Source organism: Kryptolebias marmoratus, linkage group LG18 (genome assembly GCF_001649575.2).
Source record: "Kryptolebias marmoratus isolate JLee-2015 linkage group LG18, ASM164957v2, whole genome shotgun sequence".
Taxonomy (NCBI): Eukaryota; Metazoa; Chordata; class Actinopteri; order Cyprinodontiformes; family Rivulidae; genus Kryptolebias; species Kryptolebias marmoratus.
In genome coordinates, this window is record NC_051447.1 from 9,493,326 (window position 1) to 9,506,926 (window position 13,601).

Sequence of the window (13,601 nt, forward strand, 5' to 3'; positions counted from 1 at the left end):
TTTTTTTTTTTTTCCCCCTTTCTTTCACTATTAAGACCTTGATTTATATCATTGTACTTGCATACAAGACTAATGTATTTTTTATTTCTTCTTCTAATATATCTACTTTCTGTTTTTTCTTGTTTTCTTTTCTTAGTCCTCTGGATTTTATTTGGGAAGGCTTATTCGTGTGTTCTGTACGACTTTTGTTCGGTTCTGTTATAGGGAAGGGAGGAGGGAGGAAGGGTAAAGGGAAAAAAAAAAAAAAAAAAAGGAAAAAAGTCTTCATATCTTGTTCATATACTTTTGTACATTTTGTATTTTGTTGTTAAAACCTAATTAAAAAAAAAAAAAAAAAAAAAATGTAGAGATTTAATACTAGTCGGCGTAGCATTCTTTTACACCGATGGAAATAATTGTTTTATAAGCTTGAAAAACCTAGCCTTGTTTGGCTAGCCTTGTTTGGTTAGCTGTTAGCATAGCCTGGAGGAAGGCTTTTGCCTCTTTCTTCAAATTCCCTGCTCTGTGACCAATGAGCTAATAAAGTACCAACTATTGGTAACTATTTGACAGAGCAGCACTTCAAAAATAACTACACTTTCGCTTCAAGATCTTGTCCACATAGAAACCACCGGTTTTCCAACAAATATCCTCATAAACATGACGCTGTTTCTAGGAGCCTGAAACGCTGTAGTAACTATGCCAGACCTGTATGTGGTACTGTGACGCTCCCCACAAAAATATACCCAAAACAGCAAACAAGGCGTGGAGCGTGCAAATGAAGCTTAAACGTTGGGCTCGACCTGTAAACACCAAACCCAAAGTTTCCTCGTCTATTTATCCTTCTGTAGTAATACAGAAGGTGTTGTTGTGTAGTTGAGCAAGCGTAGCGTCAGTGTAAGCATGGAATCCACCAGTATTGTTCTCATTAAGTCCGACGTGCTTTGGTTAGGTTATAACAGAGGTGGGGCTATGACGTCACAGATTTCAAATGGTTGTGTTTTTTGCTGTCTGTATTAAAACACAAAGGTAGTGTTTCAAGATTATTTAACTCTTGAACAATTCAAAATGAAGTTCCCACGTGGACAGCCCGTCTGAATGGACTGGTGAGCTAACTTCTCGACCAAAGCTAACATCTTAAAACAACTTCAAACGCAAAGGTTTCATGGTGGTTTATACAAATACTGTGTTATAAACCTTTAAACCACTGGTAATGATGCATTACATGTTTATTCCAGCAAAAATATTTTGATATTAAGCAGGAAGTTCTCCATTCTGAACCAAAACTGCTAAAGCTAGCTTCTGCTGCCGTTTGCACTTTGCAAACAATCGGAGTATTCTATGTAGATTTTGAAGTTTATTACGTAGTGCTCACGTGGACTGCTTTAAAGCTTTGGATTGGAGCTGTTTTAAGGCAGCAGGAATGCACTTTAGTCCTAGCTCTGCTCGAGCTAGCTGTTCAGTCGGACATAAACTGTAGTTTTCCCGGAATTAAGCTGTTCAAAAAGCTATCTAGAACAGGTAACATGTTAATTGTTTCTAACCTTTCCATAGACCACTACTTCAAACGATCTGAACAATCCTTTTAGGATTAATGTCTTTTTTCTATTAGGTGGAGTTGAGCTGTAGGTAATAGATTTATTAATGTTAAGTTGATCACTTCTTTAAAAAAAAGCCTTGTGAGTTATTAGGTTCTGCTAAATCTGTTTAGTTGTGGATCCTCCTCCAGGCTGTTACTGTACAAGCTGTTAAATTCTTCTGGAAAACAAACAAAAAAAAAAATCAATGTAAATAACTGCCTATTACTAGAAAAAGGAAAGCTACGTGGTGGTGCTGAGACATCACAACAACTGGAATACACCGCGACGCTGATTGCACAAGTCCACAGACGGCGAAAAACTCCCATTTTTCCAAGAAATCTTCTGTTATTTTTTTTTGTCGTTGTGAAGCATAATCCACCCAGAGTTTACTGGTGAGGCTGCATTATTGGATGGGTTCTGAAACAATAATGAGGGAGCTGGCAGAAAATCAGGTTTCGTCCCTCGTCGACTGATGTGCAACAGAGCCGAGTGTTTCCAAAGTCCCCAAACTAGTGGGGAACTTCTTATAGGAGCCTCAACTTCTGATAGATGGTCTGAAAACTCAAGCAGCAGCTCCAAATAATTTGACATAATCTACTTTTTTTTGTTGTTGTTGTTTTTTTGAAAGTGGCAGCTCTTTGTGGGTGCCCGCTGGAAATCATATTTACTGCACAAAATCACCAGTCGGAGGAAAACAAAACAGTAAAAAACTAAAACTCTACTCATCCAGCTAGTGATACAGTCCTGCACCTGGAGCCCATTTGCACCACACACTTTAAAACCAAATTGCCATGTTTTTTTATTATTGTCTTCAGTCTCTCAACCATCAGTGATGTTTCCCGGTGATTTTCCCGCAAAATTAGCTTCTCTGTCATCCATCTGACTTGTGACGTTAGCGCTGACGTGATCATAAGTGTTTGTAAACCCAGGTGGTTTAATTTTACTGAAACTCTAAACTTATCCTCTTCCTGATCAATTAGCATCTTTCAGCTACATTATTATTACTCTTTATAAACGACACTTTTCAGGATGTGATTCCTCTTTATAAAGCTTCACCTTTTTTTTTATTTTAGCAGCACAAGGAAACGGTGTAAAAGCTGTTTTTGGGTAGAGTGCTAATGAACTGTTTGCCCTCAAGTTGGTTTAATATAAAAAGCCTGATTTATCACAAAAATGCTCTTTATTTGGAGTTATATTTCTAAACACGCACCAGGAGCTAGTGCTCTTCAAACATTTAGGACCCTTCTTCCCATTATTAAATAAAAGCTCACAATTTGGTTTTTTTGTTTGTTTTTTTTAAAATGACGTCTAACAGGTGGGATTTTGTGACCTCAGTATCGTCTAATTTAGTTGCCTGGAGATATTTATTGGCTCGATTCCTTAACGACGTTCTTCGAGGAAATGACTCACGAAAACGAAGTGATGCAACCTGAAAAACACGTTATCAGGATCTTTAGAAGACTGCATTTTCTTCGGATTGAAATAACACATGCAAAAATGTTATTAAAAATATATAATTTATTATCTATTTGCCCCTCGTTGCAGACATAATTATTTGCGAAGTGTCTATTTTTAGGTACCAAACGCAGCCCGGTGTTTACCAGTGCCTTGTTAAGTGTGTCCGCCTGGGTGTTTGGGACTCAGCGCTCTGAGCTTTAAGAGCTTTTTCTCTGAAAACGATTTCCAGCACGATGGTAAATGACCACGATTGAACTAAAACAGGAGCGTTATGAGTCAGACAGTAAAAAGAAAAAAAAGGGGGGCCTAAACTGGAAATTAAGCTCTGAAAATCAGATTCAGGTGATAACTGGTTGAACGTGACAGTATTTAAATATTAGTTTTTAAGACCTCATTTTTATTCACATAAACAGTTTGGCTTTATTTTTAGCAAATAATTCAGGAACAAGTCAAATGATAATGTAATAATTGTCTGACTGCATGTCAGAAACCAGAGGGATTTTAATAAAACTCAATAAATCTTGTGGTTTTGGAAGTTGCCAAACTGTTTCCTAACATTTTATAGAGCGCACAATTAGTCAGCTATGGAAAGAAATAAAATAAAGTCATTAGTTCTTCATGTAAAGTCTGATTGTCTCTTGATGTGGTGGGAGAAGTGCAGAGAGCCGACATGCGACTCGCAGGAACAAGAAGCAGCTTTGATCGGCCGCTGAAGCTGAAGCCATGAAACGAGCGGCCGGCTGCTCATTATGTTGGAGCTCGTGGTGCTTTTCTTTTTAAGACGATCGGTTAACCTCTTCTCCTAATCATCCAGCTACTTTCTGGAGCCACGTTATGCTGTTCGAGGTCACGGGGAGGTTGGAGTCTGATCCGGCTCCCAGGATGTGAGGACCGGTCCCAGTCCGTCGCAGCTGCTAGTTTATGGTCGTCCTGTTTTTTTTTTTTGAGTCTGTTTCTCTGCAACCTAACTACTATACACAGAGATAATATATCAAAATGTTCAGCTCATTCAGGAAATGGCTGCTGTTCTCTGTGAAATCTGCTTCAACAAACTTGCTCTATTTTTTATTTTTTTTGTCTCATGCCATTTCTAGTTTTTAGCTACCATTCTGCTACTTTAAGCCAGAGTTTTGCTACTTTTAACATCTGGCTATTCAAATGCAATTTTAGCTGTTTATTAGCTTTTATGTTTTAGGTAGCTTTTGGCTGTCTGTAGATTCTTCCTAGCTGTTTTGACTTTTAGCTTTTAGCCAGAGATTTGCTGCTTTTTTGTTGGCATGTTGTTACTTTTAGCCTCTAGCTTAAGTTTATTACTTTAAGCGAGTCTTTTGCTGATTTTTGCTTTCAACTAGCTTTTCTTGTAGGTTTTAGCTAGCTTTTTGCTTCTTTTAACCCAGTTTCAGCTTCTTCAGCATATTTTAGAAACGTCATTCAGCACTCAGACTGATTTTTGCAGAAAATGTGGGGTTGTTTGCTGTGCTGCCTGGTGGTCAGCAGGCTCACAGGACACACTTACACTCTGAAGGCAACACAAAAGGCAAAAAAAGCAAAAAAAAAAGCTTTTCTCAAGTAGTATCTATCGAAGCTCCCAAGTAAAAAATTGCACTATTACTTAAGATTAATCATAACCTGTTTTTGTGCAGCACGCATCTGTGAAGGTGCACAGAACGACGCTGGGGGATTATTTATATACACAAATTATTCTGAGCCAAAGATTGTGGNTTGCAGAAAATGTGGGGTTGTTTGCTGTGCTGCCTGGTGGTCAGCAGGCTCACAGGACACACTTACACTCTGAAGGCAACACAAAAGGCAAAAAAAGCAAAAAAAAAAAAAAAAAAGCATTCTCTTTGCTAATGTGATTGTTATTGTTTATGACATTTAATTCCCATCTGAGCACAACCTGTTTTTGTGCAGCACGCATCTGTGAAGGTGCACAGAACGACGCTGGGGGATTATTTATATACACAAATTATTCTGAGCCAAAGATTGTGGTTTAAATCTTTGCTTTTCCCCCTGAGGGGATGTGTAACACACACACACACACACACACACACATACACACACAAAAATCAGATCTCTCGTCTGTCGATTAAAATAAAGCTTCCTCATTTCCATAGATGCCACTTGTTTTTCCACGATTTCTTCTTTCATCCGTTGCGCTGCAGTCACTCTGGAGGGTTCCTCTGACCTCGTGGTACCTTTTGTTTATATTTTCGACAAATGATCTTTTCTTACCGCCTGCTCATTCAGATGCACGCGACAATAACCGCTAACACCGAATTACGAGCTCGCGAACTTCAAAAGACCTTAACGGTGGAACTCTGTCGCTTTTTGCACATCAAAGTGCGTCGGCAGGTTCTTCAAGCGTGAAAGTTGGACAATAGTTTCAGAGGGAGCATATATGGCAAAGATTCGAGGCTGATGAACACTGTGAGCAGGTTGAAAAGTTAAACCCTCCTCGTCTTCCTGCTAGGATTAGCTGATCCCAAACAGGTCCTTCAGTTTTATTGTCTGAAAGAATGACGGCTCATTACTTACACTCTGTCACAGTTCTGTCCCCATCCTATTTATTTATTAAAGCAAACAAGAGGACGGGCAGCAGCCTAATCAAATGCATTGATTAGCTAATCCTCAGTAAAAGCAGAAGTTTTGTTAGTTTGCTGCTCTGGAGCACAAAGGCGGAAAACCGTCAGCTCTGATCTCAGTTCAGCTCTGCGTTCATTTATGCAGCCGTTTCCAAGCGATATGAGGGCCGACATTCAGCAAAGAAAGAAAACCTTCGGGGCAGTCATCAGTCTAAACTACAAACCCAAGAGGTGCATTTCAGTCTCTGCAGATAACGCGTTGAAGTTCGCGGCTGTTCGCGTCTGAACGACCGCGGTTTGTTGGAAAAAGGTCGCCTGAAAAGGCTTCAAAGAGACCGCAAGAACTCTGGAACGACGCCGAGATGAAACAAAGGCGGAGACATTTACCCTTAACGAAAACTAAGCACAGGACGTCAGCACAAACACCTCAAACCAAGTGTCAAGCACGGTGGTGGAGGGGAGATGATTTGGGCCTTGTTTTTTTGCAGCCACGAATTCCTCTGAATTTAGAAGTATTTGAGAGCCAAACCAGACGCCGTCTGTCTGACGTTCAGGCCCTGTTTGCACGACGAATGGTTTGTCGTGAAACCCTAACGTTTCGGTCAGTTGTGTCCACAGCAACAGCGATCGTTTTCTCTGACACCAAAACTGTTTTTGAGTCCAGGTCTCAGAGTGGCGGTCCTTGGAAAATGCCCGGTTTAGGAAACTGAGTAATGGTTCACATCGGAACTCCTAACTGGGAAGCCAGAGTGACGTAATTTCCCACCTCACCGCGTTCCAGTTCTCCCGCTCGGTAAGAGTCGGAAACAAGATGGACGCCCGCGGAAAAGCCTTTATTGTTCTCGCTGTTTCAGAACATGAAATCCTACTAAATAGATATTCACTCCACTCGCGGAACATGTGTTACTTGCTCCACATTAAAAAGTGCTAGTTGTACGAGTGATTAAATGTGAAAAAGAACTTAAAGAATGAATATTAACAGTAAAAGTAACAGAGTTTGCTTAGTAAAGTTGCGAGTAGCAGCCATCTTGAAATCCTAACCGGGGGGTAGTCAGAGTTGCTCCCACTTTCCGACTGGGATGTCCCACATGAGTGGGCGTTCCCATCAAAATTTATGACTGAAATTTCCATTTCCCGGTACTACAGGAACGCACTGTTATGGTATTTTTCTCCCAGCTTGTGCACAAGCAAAAAAAATATTGAAAAGTGCAAACATGTCTTTTTCAGTGCATCGTTTGGACCTGAGGTTCTGCTTTTTGCTTCCACTTCCTAACCCACATGTCAAATAGTTGTGTATACCTTTAAAAAAAAGCTCTTAGTAGCCATTTTAATGCTCCTGAAAAAGGGTTTTAAATGACGAAGTACAAACTCTGTGTCCGTATGAGCGACTGTTAAAGCTTAATGGCAAAAAAATCCAAATGAAAAAAAGTACATATTGAGCTTCTTCGTCAACCAAACTTGCAGTTAAAGGGTCTAATTGCAAATCAAAAATAAAAAAAGTGATCCTCTATCAAATGGTGAAGTTTGAAAGAGTTTACTCTAGTAGTTGTCTTGGATGTTTTGAAATGCAGTTCTGAAATGCGGGTATGCACATAATGTAAACAAAGCACTTTTATCTGCTGACTTTACTCAACAAATCTGAGTGTCAACACAAACAAACTCGACTCGACGTCGCCGCTGCAGGCCCTATTTTCTGTCACTTCGGCTGTTTTCGTAGGTAAACAAACCCTCGTGGATGTTGGCAACCATTCACAAAGTCGCGCTTACAAGTTTTTCAATTTAAGGACAGTGGAACTACCGATATGGGAAAAATACTGCGTGGGTTTTGTTTCATGAGTTGTTTCTGACAACCCTCATGAGTGAGGGTGGGGAATAGTGGGGGAATTAATTGCATGTGAGTTCAGCTTGCATAAGTGGAGCAACTCACTCCAGCTTTGAGAGCTTGGAACTCTGCACTTTTGAGTTTAAATCAGGAATCAAAATAGTTCTTATTTTCTTGTCTTATGAAGAGGTTAACTTTCCGAGTCATTTATGTTTCCAGAGTATTTGAGCTAAAAAAAAAAAAAAAAAGCAGCACATTTTGGCTTAAAGTGACACTTCTCCATAAAAGCATGCTGTTTTCACCCCGACCATCATGTACGTCTGCATTAATAGGAGCAACAGTGTGAATTTGGACGAAACTGGAGACATTTATCTGCCCCCCTCCCAAGACTTGAATCTCCTACCTGTAGAGGTGTGAGCGTCCTACCTGCAGCCAGCTGCATCCAGCCGCAGATCTTGTACACGGTGCCGGTGCTGCAGAAGAAGAAGAGCGCGAAGCAGGCGATGCAGGTGAGCACCAGCGCCATGGACATGCCAATGAACACCGAGGCAGCCTTGAAGGCGCCGGAGGGGATGCTGCCGAACTCCGTGAAGCTGCCCTGGCAGGTCAGGTCCCGGGACAGCCCGTTGCCGATGCAGTAGTGGAAGAGCCCGAAGTAGCCCGCCTGCGGGGTGTCCACGCCGTCCCCGATCCAGTAGGGCTGGATGAAGCAGACCACGTTGACGATGGCGAACAGGATGGTGAAGATGGCCCACAGCACGCCGATGGCCCGGGAGTTCCGCACGTAGTTGGTTTGGTAGATCTTGGCAGCCTCGGAGGCGGGGAGCATGGTGGTGGTGGCGGTGGGGGCCCCGGGGACCATATCCTCTCCGGTCTGCGCGCTGGGTCCAACTGATGTCCGCCTCGACTGGCGTTCAGCAGAACTTCCGCTCGTCTCGGCTGATGTTTCCTCCTTGTGTTTTGGTCACAGCTGAAGCCGAAGCATCCCCGCAAACCTCGCATCCGCGGCTGCGATTTTCATTCATGGGATTCTGCAGAAGCGGAACGTGCGCTCCGGAAACAAACGAGCACCAGGAATCCGCACGCGGGCGATTTAGTCTCCATTTGCCCTCCTTTTTTAAAAAAAAAATGTTTAGCTCTCTTAAATGTCTCTGCCTGAGTCAGGTTCCGACAATCCGCTCCCTCTCAGGGGAGGATGTGTGTGTGTGTGTGTGTGTATGTGTGTGAGAGGGAGGGAGATCTCCCTGAATGGATCAGTCTGAGCAACAACCGCAGCTGAGATCCTATTGAATTAGAGCTGGAGGATATCCGTGGATATGACAGGGCCAACCCACATCCCTTAATCCCATTCTGACGTTTCTCTCCGGCAGGGCGCGAAATCTCAAACAGACGCACCGATCTGAAATGAGAATAATGACAAATCCCCCCTGATTTAACCTGACTCTAGGAGCAGGAAGTTCAAAAATCCTTAAGGTAATGCCAATAAATCCTAATGCCACTCTAAAGAAAAAGTCACAACAGCACCTGTTTTCCACCTAGTGTCCCCATATGCTTGCTTTTCATTTAGAATATTATACAAATATGTTATAATTCGTGTGTTTTTTGCAAATGATTTGACTGCGTAGTTTATAATATCATTGTGAGTATGATTATCCAGAGCATCGTTTTACTGTAAAATACTGTATTTTTGTTAAGCAGACTAGTTTTAGTGACCCCAAATTGACAAAAAATTGTTTATTTTATGTTCCATCCCAGGTAAAACTGTAATCCACTACGTACTTAAGGTGTGTAAAAGTTCATAACAATAGCAACATCAAAGAACACATGGTTTTAATCACAATCTAAACTATTTTCAACGAATTTATTTCCAACAAAATCACGATTTTCCTTGCATTTTGCTCATGGATACGTTTCTACCGCTGAACTACATTACCCAGAGTTCCATGCTCGCTTCTGATTGGCTGCTTACAGAGTGACCGTTTCCTGACGGAAACGAACGAGCGCGCGAGAAACTTCAGCGGTAAGACGGAGAGCTGTCGGTTTCTTGTTTCCGGACTTTAAATGGCCTTTTTTCTCCACGTTTGAAGCTTTTTGCTCGGTTTGTTTTAATTCGAGAAGCCTTTCACACTTCCTGTTGGATACATAGTCGATAGTTTTTAACGTTACCGCTCGTTTGAAGCCCTGCTTTTTCATTGAACGCCGGTGTTCGTTGACTTCAGCCTCGTGCAGGTGGGGGGAGTTTGGCTACTACACAGCTGAGTTAAGAGTCGATTGTTACGCTTCCAGCTGGGTTGTTTTGAGCTCCGGTCCGGTCGGGATGGCAGGGCTTTTACAGCAGCCAGGATACGAAGAGGAGAGGCTGCAGAGGATCTCAGAGCTGCTGCCCTGCAGGGAGGTCCAGGCTGGGCTGCTGCTATCTCTCATGGGACAGGTAATATGACCCCTACAGGAGGGCTATAATCACAACAAAAAGGTCCTATTAGGGATGTTTTGGTTGCTTTTTAAGTCTATTAGAAGTAGGATTTGATAGTGGCTTTCCACGGTGAATAATATAAAGTTTTTAAATGGTGTTTGTCAAAATGCTTCTCATCAAATTGTAGGAAAATATACAATACGCAGACAAATGCTTACAAGAAACAATGACAAAAAAGTAAAATAAATAAAATGTGTATTAAGTTAAGAAAAAAGAACTAGGTTAGCGTCATATACAAACAAAATGATAGTGATCATGCTTTTAATGGTAACAAACAGCCCCACAAATGACAAAAAAACAAATGTTTTTGTTTTGATTTAAAATAAAAAAGTGGTTTCTGAGTGTTAAACTTTAGACTCCAGGATTGTAATTGATGCTTTTGTTGTGTATCTTAATTTTGTGAGACCTTTTTAAAGTGTAGGTAGGTTTGCCAAAAAATTATAACCAATAGTTGAATTGAAATAACATTTAAACTGTGTTAAGGCAGTAGGCCTTAATGCAGGCAGTAGTAAAACTTTACGGAAATACTTAATTTGCATATTATAAATGTAACGGTTATACAAAATTATCTGAATTATATCCGTTTTTATGAGCATGTGATCATTACAGACCTGTGCATAAATAAAAAGCTAGATTTATGATAGTTTCAATCGTAAATGTCGAGTTTAGAGTAATTTTGAATTTGCCTTTAGATATCTGGTGTCGAAATCATCCTGAAAAGTTTAGAATATTTCAGTAAAAGTAATTTTAGATGAGTACTGCCTAACTACTACTAACCAATGTGCATGAACCATCTTAAAACATGTCCTATTTGACCATGATTACCTGCGTTTAGTCTAAAAAATTATTTTTTTGTCCGTGTTCTTCCAGCCTCAGCAGTACTGCTACCCTTCAATCTTCATCTTTGGGCATCGATCCTCCGGGAAGAGTCATGTGCTGAACGTTTTATTGAAGGAGCTGGAGGTGAGAAAGACTGTCCAGTAAATGATGGCCTTTCTAAACAGTGCTCTTCTTACAAGGTCCAATATTTATGTGCAAAAACGTTGTTAATTTTTTTGTGCTTTTCTGCAGGAAAATCATAAACAATACATGTTAGAGGCCAAATGGTTGAAAGTCCATGTGTCTGTGGTGGTTTCATTTTGACTCCCAGACTCTTTCCAGCTTATAAACTTATAAAAAACAAAGCCTCTCAAATAATAGAGCTTTTTTTTCAGACCACTGAGTCCTTAAGGATACTAGATTTTATCAGAAGCCCTAAAACTTGGCAGTAATCAAAACTTTGACTGCACTTGAATCCTTTTTTTTAACACGTGTGAGTTTTTTTTTTTCTCTTAAAGTTTCTAAAATGATGCACATAATGAAAAGTTTTAATGTAACCATCTTAAGATCATAGTTTTTATGGGGTAATAACAAAGAGGAGTGTTTAAAGTATAGTCTGAACCTTTTTATTTTATCTTGGAGATGTAAAAAGTAAATAAAAATCGACGTTAAGTGTGTTCAGTTTGCATGAATGTCAGAGGACTGAGTCAGAGGGATTGTACATTTACTCTCCAGACATCAGATCATCTTTCATCATCTCTCCTCTTCCTCTCTTTGCAGCTCCCCCACGCCACGGTCAGCTGTGTCGAATGCGTTTCTGCCACATTACTGTTTGAAGAAGTGCTGCTGTCCTTCTTTGGCAGCGACGCCGCCTCGCTGCTCCCCCGCAGTCCCTCGCTGTCTGACTTTGTACGCGTCTACAGACTACACCGCTCCCAGTTTCCTGCCAAGCAGACGCGATACGTCGTGAGTGCCGTTTCCTTTCCGCCCAAAACAAAGATTCCGCTCCTCACTTGGCACAGCAGAACGTCCGTGACGCATCCAGTTGTTTATGGATTGTGTTCCTTGTTGTTCGGATGGTAATGTGATTAGTTGCGAGGCAAATGCTGAACAAAGCTCCAGATGTTCCAGCCTGAAGAGTCAAAGTGTTTGTTTTGTTTTTTTTCTGTCTTAGCCAGAGCAGGTGTGAATTTAATCTCATGCTTTGGCTGAAAAGTGTTTGCTCATATATCACATTTTCACTTCCAGTAACAATCATTTGCAGCTTTTCCCTCATGAGTATAAATACTACAGACTAAAGGGAAACATGCCGTGTGTGTGTGTGTTTGTTTCAGATAATGGAAAAAGCTGAACTTCTGAGAGACGCGGAGGCCAATCTCCTCCCTGCTCTCCTTCGTTTTCAGGAGCTGGTGAGAAAGCGCAGCGTGTTTTTATGTGGCGTTTTGTCGGATAAGGCACTTTGTTGCTGATCCGCTGCGCAGGCAATGAAGGGAGAAGCAAAAGCTTCACGTGTGAGGAACCGTCCTTGAGCCGAGCGCAAAGAGCTCTTAACGCCGTTAGAAAGAAAAGATGGCAACCACTGGCTGCATTTTAATTAAAGACTCAACCGACGGCTTTCCTTTCTTTCTGTGCGAGCTGAGGGTGTGCCTCTGTGATTCTGCTTCAGTGCTGCCACATGGCATTTTGAAGTGATAATTAGGCTGCAGATATATGAACATAAGGAGGACGACATGAAAAGGAGGAGTTTTTGTACATCGTGTTGTTGTTAGAGAAATCACAGGGTAAAGAGAATAACTTGGTTGCTGCCATGCACATGGATAATACTGATAATTTCCCCTCATTTTAACACAGTTCTCAGTCATATCTGACATTTTTATAATTTCTTTGTCTTTTTGCATACAAGTTAAAAAAAAGCTATACAACCATTCATCTGATTTCATTCATATGTTGGAATAATTAGATAAGACTTAACCAAATCTGTCAAAGGCAACACATAACATCATTAAAAGAAGGGGTGTTAGTTTGTTCGGGCTTAATGGTATAGAGTTTTTTTGTTGTTGTTTTTATCCCAAACAGAATATAAAATTAAAGCTGCAAGCAGCATTGGGCGGCCCTCGCAGCTCAGCGCCGCTCCGGCCTTGCGACCGCGGAAGCTCTTGCGATCGCGGGAGCTCTGGCGACTGCTGTCTACGCTCTCGCGCCTTTCCTGCACCGTCCACTAGGTGGCGTTTTCAGCAAATGTCCCAAATTGCCTTCAGTCAGGATCAATACCAGTCCTGTGCCATGCTGTGAACTTTGACCTTCCTACGTCAAACAGTTGAAGAGTTAGAGCACATGGGCTCTCCTGACCTTGACCTTTGACCTTGTGAAGTTTAAGTTAAAAAGGCTGATAGTTGACCCATGGGGAGTCTCGTTGTAATGTTTGACCTACCTACTTTGCGCCATTTCGAAGTTACAGTCACCCAAAAATCCTTAGTGGGTGGGGCTTAAGTGTTGTCATAAAACAACCATCCCAATGTGTCTGACAGCACTCACTGATGATGCACAAAAAGTCTTGTGCAGATCAGATGAAGGATCAGGGAGATATAACTGTTGGTATAATGTAGAGGGCGCACTGGAGTCAAATTCCTGTATAATCCTATTGGCCTCTTCAGAGGTTAACACAGGTCATTCATGTCCAGTTTGGTGCAAATCGGATAATGCATGTGTGATTTAGAGCCAACCGTATGCAAACGGTGAGGGATTGGCGTTCGCCATTCGGTCATGCCTACATCATTCAGGCACCAGTCAGTGCTGAGAGCAGGATTCTGCATCATGTTGTTCTGTCATCTGAGACAGGCTTAAATTAGTATGAGTGAAAGAGAAGAAAGGACAACCTCCAACAG

At 41.4% G+C, this 13,601-nt stretch overlaps 2 protein-coding genes across 6 annotated transcripts in view; one reads left to right on the plus strand and one right to left on the minus strand.

Annotated features, from left to right (window-relative positions):
• The window catches only part of lhfpl3 (LHFPL tetraspan subfamily member 3), a 54,592-nt gene extending 45,766 nt beyond the window's left edge, over window positions 1–8,826 (minus strand). Inside the window, exon 1 of one of the 2 annotated variants that reach the window (XR_005234377.1) lies at window positions 7,851–8,826. Coding sequence is in view for 1 of the 2 variants with exons in the window: in XM_017411547.3 (XP_017267036.1) it covers window positions 7,851–8,286 (436 nt within the window). In the remaining variant the exon portion in view is untranslated. The remainder of the gene's footprint in view (window positions 1–7,850) is intronic. The other variant, XM_017411547.3, reaches the window with a different exon arrangement.
• A 479-nt stretch (window positions 8,827–9,305) lies between these two features.
• Window positions 9,306–13,601, plus strand: part of orc5 (origin recognition complex, subunit 5) — a 14,354-nt gene continuing 10,058 nt past the window's right edge. For 3 of the 4 annotated variants that reach the window (XM_017411711.3, XM_017411710.3, XM_025004981.2), the window contains exons 1-4: window positions 9,310–9,855; window positions 10,768–10,860; window positions 11,497–11,682; window positions 12,051–12,125. In XM_017411711.3, coding sequence (XP_017267200.1) covers window positions 9,742–9,855; window positions 10,768–10,860; window positions 11,497–11,682; window positions 12,051–12,125 — 468 coding nt within the window. In that variant the 5' untranslated portion in view covers window positions 9,310–9,741. Of the gene's footprint in view, window positions 9,856–10,767; window positions 10,861–11,496; window positions 11,683–12,050; window positions 12,126–13,601 lie in introns of all 4 variants that reach the window. The other variant, XM_025004982.2, reaches the window with a different exon arrangement.